This window comes from Garra rufa, chromosome 21, assembly GCF_049309525.1.
Source record: "Garra rufa chromosome 21, GarRuf1.0, whole genome shotgun sequence".
Taxonomy (NCBI): domain Eukaryota; kingdom Metazoa; phylum Chordata; class Actinopteri; order Cypriniformes; family Cyprinidae; genus Garra; species Garra rufa.
In genome coordinates, this window is record NC_133381.1 from 33,285,212 (window position 1) to 33,292,312 (window position 7,101).

At 37.2% G+C, this 7,101-nt stretch overlaps 1 protein-coding gene across 1 annotated transcript; it reads left to right on the forward strand.

The window, feature by feature from the left end:
* The first annotated feature begins 264 nt into the window (after positions 1–264).
* Positions 265–1,454, forward strand: crip1 (cysteine-rich protein 1). Its single transcript, XM_073827029.1, has 4 exons — positions 265–417; positions 650–707; positions 1,092–1,144; positions 1,242–1,454. Exons 1-3 carry the CDS (start codon positions 298–300, stop codon positions 1,130–1,132), a joined length of 219 nt encoding a protein of 72 aa, XP_073683130.1. The 5' UTR covers positions 265–297; the 3' UTR covers positions 1,133–1,144; positions 1,242–1,454.
* Positions 1,455–7,101: the final 5,647 nt, after the last annotated feature.

Sequence of the window (7,101 nt, forward strand, 5' to 3'; positions counted from 1 at the left end):
TACACATTTTCATTCTGTTCAAAAGTTTTCACCCCATCTTAATGCATTGTGTTTTCTTCTGGAGCATCAGTGAGCATGTAAACCTTCTGTAATAGTTGCATATGAGTCCCTAAGTTGTCATCGGTGTGAAAAGATGGATCTCAAATATTGTGGCTAAGAACTGCCGTCACCGTAGATGGAGTGAATTAAAAAATGAATCAATAAATGGGTAATTTTGTGACTAATGTGCACTGCAGTTCTGCATTAATCAATCCCTTTGTGCCTATTTATATATGGTTTTCATATTTATGTGACCTAATGATGTTTATCATTGATTTTTCAGCTGAGAGAGTGACGTCACTTGGCAAAGACTGGCATAGACCCTGTCTGAAATGTGAGAAATGCAACAAGACCCTGTCGGCTGGCTCACACGCAGAGGTAAGTCTCTCGCAGAAATACACACGGCCTGCCAACTTCTTTCTGGAACAGAGCACAGATTAATGTACCAGGCAGACTTAATGGAGTCCAGTTAACTTTTGGCATATTTTTACCTTACATAAACACTTCAGGGGGTTAGTCTGTCAATACGACCTGAGGAAGGTCTTGCATAATGGCCCCCGTTCAAGTTCATTAATGTACCGTGCACTGACTAATGTGTCTCACCTTACAGCACGAAGGGAAGCCCTATTGTAACAACCCATGCTACTCTGCGCTCTTTGGACCCAAAGGTAAGCTTCTTTAATGCGTCACCAGCTCTGTTTTACTGTACTGTAGGGTTGCTTTTTAACTAGAGCATCACATGACATAGATTAGTACTTCACTTCATAAACAAATGGACTAAGGACTACTTTAGAGCAGTATTTGATCACTATAAAACTTTTATAGATCATCCAGTGGCACACAAACATCTTGCTATCAGTTATCCAGAGAATTTTCTGTTATGTAATTAAATTTTGCATCAGTGCTTGACACATTGCTTGACAGTGTCAAGATTTTTGTGTGTTTTTAGTTCGTGCCATAGGGTCAACTAGACATGGCAATACCATATTTTCTATTTAAAACCAACAACTGTCAGGTATAATTCTAAGTAATTATCTTTCTTTTTTCCTCAGGTTTTGGACGTGGTGGCACTGAGAGCCATACATTTAAATAGGTCATTGCACAAGTGAGTTCACCACATAAAATGAGGAAATAATCATTTTTACCTATACAGTAGATGACACATAACCAGCACTAACTGTATTTTTCTTTTCTATTCATAGGTTTACGCACTCTATAATTTTTTAGAGGAGCTTGATTTTTGCTTTTTTGTCACTCTTTTTAATCACATATTGTAAAACCAAAGACAAAATGACCAAACCATTTTTAAATGTTGTCTGCTATAGCAGCACACAATGATGTTTCATTAGGGGCACTAAAGACCCCTTCGTAATTAAAATGAACATTTTATACATTAAATGTATGTTTTAAACCTCTGCTTGTCTTTCGCAATTCCTTCACCAATGAATTCATAAAATGTACTAGCTAAATGTACCAGGATTTTGTCCAGAGTATTAAGAACCACAGACTAGGCAGAAGGTTCACCTTCCAACAGGACAATGACCCTAAGCACACAGCAAGAGTGGCTTATAGACAGCTCTGTAAATGTCCTTGAGTGGCCCAGCCACAGCCTAGGCTTGAACCCAATCAAGCATTTCTGGAGAAACCTGAAAATGCCAGACCCCATCCAGGGTGACAGAGCTTAAGAGGAGAAGACGTGCGTGAATACTTGTGAAATTTACTTAGTTCACAAATGACTTCATAAAATGTACTAGCTATGTACTGGGCTTTATTTGTTTACATTTTATTATCTCTTGTATATCATTTTACTTCCTTTATCCCTATCATTGCATCACTGATAGCATCATATTATTGCATAATGATTTTGTTACTCATGTTTTCATTTTAAAGGCTTAGGCCCTATTCACACGTACATAGTGCTGTTGCTCTAATGTTAATAGTAATCTGGACATATCTTTAGAAAGTGCAATCACAGATGATATATGTTGATGCTGAAACTAAAAATCCATTCAAATTTAGTGATAGGTAATGAACAGTACATTAAAATACAATTAAACTGATTTATTCTGCAGGAAGATTGTTTTAAGTGCACTTAAATTAGAAGTTGTTATTTTTTAAGTCTAATAAATGTTCAAATTGATAGCTCTCAATTACACTGTAATGTTGAATGGCTAAAGCCAATGGTTAAATATTAGGAGACATCAGAAATTCCATAAGTATTCATACCCTTATCTGGGAGAGTTTCAATTTAGCTCAGGGGCATTCATATTGCTTGTAGATGTTACTACACTTCGAGGGAAGTTAACCTGTGGCAAATTCATTTGAATTGGGCACACACATCTTATTAAAAGGTCTAACAACTGAAAATGCTTATAAGAGCAAAAAAACAATCCCTGAGGTTAAAAAAACTGCCTGTAGAGCTCAGAGACAGGATTGCACCAAGCCACACATCTGGGGAAGAGTTTAGAAAAAAATCTGCTGCATTAAAGGTTCACAGAAGTATGTAGTCTCCGTTACCCTTAATGGAAGTAGGTTGATACAACCAGGACTCTTTCTAGAGCTGGCCTCTTGGCCAAACTTAGCAATTGATGGAGACGGGGCTTGGTTAGAGTGCTGACCAAGAACCTGAGGAGAAACTTACAGAAGGACAAACATCACTGCAACACTCCACCAATCTGGGCTTTATGACGGTGTGGCAAGACTCAATCTTTTCCTCAGTGAAGACACATAAAAACACACTTGGAATTTGCATAAAAGCACCTAAAGGACCCTCAGACTGTGAGAAACAAGATTCTCTGGTCTGATGAACCTCAGTTCCAAGCATCATGTTTGAATAAAATCAGGCACTGCTCATTACCTGCAGAGTACCATCCCAAAAGTAAAGTGTGGTGGTAGCTGTAGGCTGTTTTTCAGTGGCAGGGACTGAGGGATTTGTCAGAGTAAAAGAAAAGCTCAGTGCACCAAAATATTAAGATGGCCTTAATGAAAACCCAGTTCAGAGTATTAAGAATATCAGACTAGGCAGAAGGTTCACTTTCCAACAGGGCAATGACCCTGATCACACAGAAAGTGTGACTTATAGACAACTCTGTGAATGTTCTTGAGTGGCCCATCCAGAGCCTGGGCTTGAACCCAATCAAACATTTCTGGAGAAACTTGAAAATGTCTGCCAGACCCCATCCAAGCTGACAGAGCTTAAGAGGCGAAGACGTGAGGCGAAGAATGGTAGATAATTGCCAAATGCTGATGTGCAAATCTTCTTGCATCATACCCCAAAAGACTTGAGGCTGTAAAGGTGCTTCAACTAAGCACTGAGTTAAGGGTATGAATACTTATGCAATCTACTTATTTCATTTTTTTTTTTTTTTTTGCATGGAGTGTAGATTGATCTGAAAAAATTATAATTTAAGGCAGCAACATAACAAAACGTGAAAAAAAATGAAGGGGTATGAATACTTTCACAAGGCACTGTAGCAGGCAAATGAAGTCACAAATGAAGTATATCCAAACTTATATATTCATAAAAACATAGGTAAAAAGTACGGATGACTTAGACAAAGGTGATTGAGTAATATTCTAAAAGGCCTGTACCTGCTTTGCTCATTCTAGAATATATTATTTAGTCCCCATCTGAACACATTTATTTAAGATAAGACTATATCTAGCCAGAGGTCATGACTACTACCATAGAACCAAGTTGGCTCTAATGGTAACTTTATATAAACATGCCATGATATGATGGCATTATGAACAGGGCTTTAATCTGAGAAATAGTCCATGTGGAGAAGAAAAAGCTTTAGTTAGTAGCCAACTAGATTTTGTTTTGGCACTCTGCGAGTGTTAATGCACCCTGTGCCCCACTAAGAAACAAAATGGCTCTTTAACAGAGCAATTTCCACTTTTTGAGAAGGTGATGCCAACAGATGTTGAGCTTTGTATTGAAAAGCAAATTATTACTGGCACGGTTCAAGATTCCAGAAGCATGAAACAGATATGAGTAGGCAGTGCAAATTTAGAGTAATGCCACTGAAGACCAGGAAACAACCTGCCAGCAGGATTAATTGGTAACTATTGATTCAAGCGAGTTTATTTAGATTACCCTTATATGGTAACATACCAGAATGAATCCCACATACATTTGGAGGTGACTGACTCAAAAGGGAGTGTCACTTCCACTCTGTGACTGTTTGACAAGAAGGCTTCAACTCCTTCCCACCACCCAACATAGAACGTCTGCCGGCGGGTCAGAGGATAGCGGTTGCTATGGTAACAGACACAAACAAGACCCAACAGTGACTTAGCCAACGCTCAGCCTGATTCTGTCTCTAGCATTTGAACAAAGATCCTTTATCATGGTGAGATCTGGAATCAGAGAATGGGACAGACAGAAAGGGTTGTTCCCCGCTTTGCTATTTAAAATATTTTTCAAAGAAAGAAGCATTGAGCACACACATGATGAAATGTGACTATTTTTATAGCAATATAATTGAGATAGCGCAGCTGTACGGCTTCAACCCCCCACGCTTGCAACCTTTTCAAACAGGAAGGATATTTCTGACTGAATCGAGGCTATTTGTCATTTTCAGATGTGATAATAACAGAACTGAAACTCCTATGGATCGTTCGTTCGATGAACCTGTATAAACATACTCAAATACAGAAACTGCCAAGCAATCTGCATTTGCATGGCCTCGTCATCTCTGTTTAAAGTGGTGAAGGTTATCAACATCTCGCTTTCCTTACTCACTAGGGTGAGTGAGCACACTTTCCTTCAACGGTTTTAAGACAGGATATTTGTCAGGTTCTCGCTGACATTAAATGGGCAAGCAAGACAATGCTATGTACCAAAGGGGATTTTTACACATGCCCAAAAATAACAGTAGTTTTATGTGTTTTTAAGACGCTTAGAGTCGTTGAGTTACAGAATTCATATAAAGTTTGTAGCCAGCTTCATGGTACAAGTAATGATACATAGGCTTCCCTTTCCAGCACGTTCCCGCTCTATTTTTAAAATGACATTTTTACCACTGCACTACTTATTTTCATTTAAGCTTCTCAAATGGACCTCTTCACAAAGCTTTTTCCTACAAATGTCTTTTCAGTTACTGTGTTTTCCATCTTAGAACATGAGAAACCTGCTTCAGTGTTTCCCTTTGAGAGATTAGTAGCACAACTTGAAGCATAAAACTGCTGCAGAACATGGTATTGGTAATAAGGCGAGTTTGGTCTTCAGATCTGCTTTACACAGATTAATCTGATGGTTTGAGGCAAAGAAGCATACCCTGTATAAAAACACTAATAGTACAGTATAAAATGCTAATAAAAATAAATTATTTTTATTCAAAATAAATATTTATCTCGCAATTCTGACCTTTTTTTTTCGGAATTGTGATATAAACTCGCAATTGCGAGCTCTAAAGTCATAGTTATGTGATATAAACTCACAATTGTGAGAAAAAAACTCAGAATTGCGAGATATAAACTTGCTATACTGACTTTTTTCTCAGAATTGCATGATATAAACTTGCAGTTACGAGTTATAAAGTCAGAACTGCAGAACATAAACTGATAATTCTCACCTTGTGTGATACAAACTCACGATTGTGGGTTATAAAGTCAGAATTGCAGGATGTAAACTCGCAACTGCGAGATAAAACTCAGAATTGTGTGATACAAACTCGCAATTCTGACTTTTTTTCTCATAATTGTGTGATACAAACCTGCAGTTGCAACTTTTTTTTCTCAGAATTGCTTGATATAAATTCACTGTTGCAAGTTATAAAGTCAGAATTGGGGGACAAACTCTCAATTACAACTTTTTATCTCAAAATTGAGTAATATAAACTTCCAGTTGCAAGTTATAAAGTCAGAATTGCGGGACATAAACTCGCAATTCCAACTTTTTTCTTAAAATTGCATGATTGGACTTGCAGTTACGAGTTATAAAGTCAGAACTGCAGAACATAAACTGACAATTCTGACCTATTTTTTTTTAGAATTGTGTGATACAAACACGCAATTGTGAGTTATAAAGTCAGAATTGCAGGATATAAACTCGCAGCTGCAAGATAAAACTCAGAATTGTGAGATACAAACTCGCAATTCTGACTTTTTTTCTCAGAATTGTGTGATCAAACCTGCAGTTGCAACTTTTTTTCTCAGAATTGCTTGATATAAACTCACGGTAACAGATTATAAAGTCAGAATTGTGGGACATAAACTCAAAATTCAAACTTTTTTTCTTAAAATTGCGTGATTGGACTCGCAGTTGCAAGTTATAAAGTCAGAATTGCGGGATGTAAACTCGCAACCGCAAGATAAAACTCAGAATTGTGAGATACAAACTCGCAATTCTTACTTTTTTTCTCAGAATTGTGTGATCAAACCTGCAGTTGCAACTTTTTTTCTCAGAATTGCTTGATATAAACTCACGGTAACAGATTATAAAGTCAGAATTGTGGGACATAAACTCAAAATTCAAACTTTTTTTCTTAAAATTGCGTGATTGGACTCGCAGTTGCAAGTTATAAAGTCAGAATTGCGGGATGTAAACTCGCAACCGCAAGATAAAACTCAGAATTGTGAGATACAAACTCGCAATTCTTACTTTTTTTCTCAGAATTGTGTGATCAAACCTGCAGTTGCAACTTTTTTTCTCAGAATTGCTTGATATAAACTCACGGTAACAGATTATAAAGTCAGAATTGTGGGACATAAACTCAAAATTCAAACTTTTTTTCTTAAAATTGCGTGATTGGACTCGCAGTTGCAAGTTATAAAGTCAGAATTGCGGGATGTAAACTCGCAACCGCAAGATAAAACTCAGAATTGTGAGATACAAACTCGCAATTCTTACTTTTTTTCTCAGAATTGTGTGATCAAACCTGCAGTTGCAACTTTTTTCTCAGAATTGCTTGGTATAAACTCATGGTTGCAAATTATAAAGTCAGAATTGCGGGACATAAACTCACAATTGCAACTTTTTATCTCAAAATTTAGTGATATAAACTCGCAGTTGCAAATTATAAAGTCAGAATTGCGGGACATAAACTCTCAGTTCCA

Bases quoted from the DNA above. Each gene is read 5' to 3' on its own strand.
- crip1 (XM_073827029.1), top strand. From the start codon at position 298: ATGATGTTTATCATTGATTTTTCAGCTGAGAGAGTGACGTCACTTGGC. The intron at 418-649 runs GTAAGTCTCTCG...CTCACCTTACAG, and splicing joins CGGCTGGCTCACACGCAGAG to CACGAAGGGAAGCCCTATTG. The intron at 708-1,091 runs GTAAGCTTCTTT...TTTTTTCCTCAG, and splicing joins TGCGCTCTTTGGACCCAAAG to GTTTTGGACGTGGTGGCACT.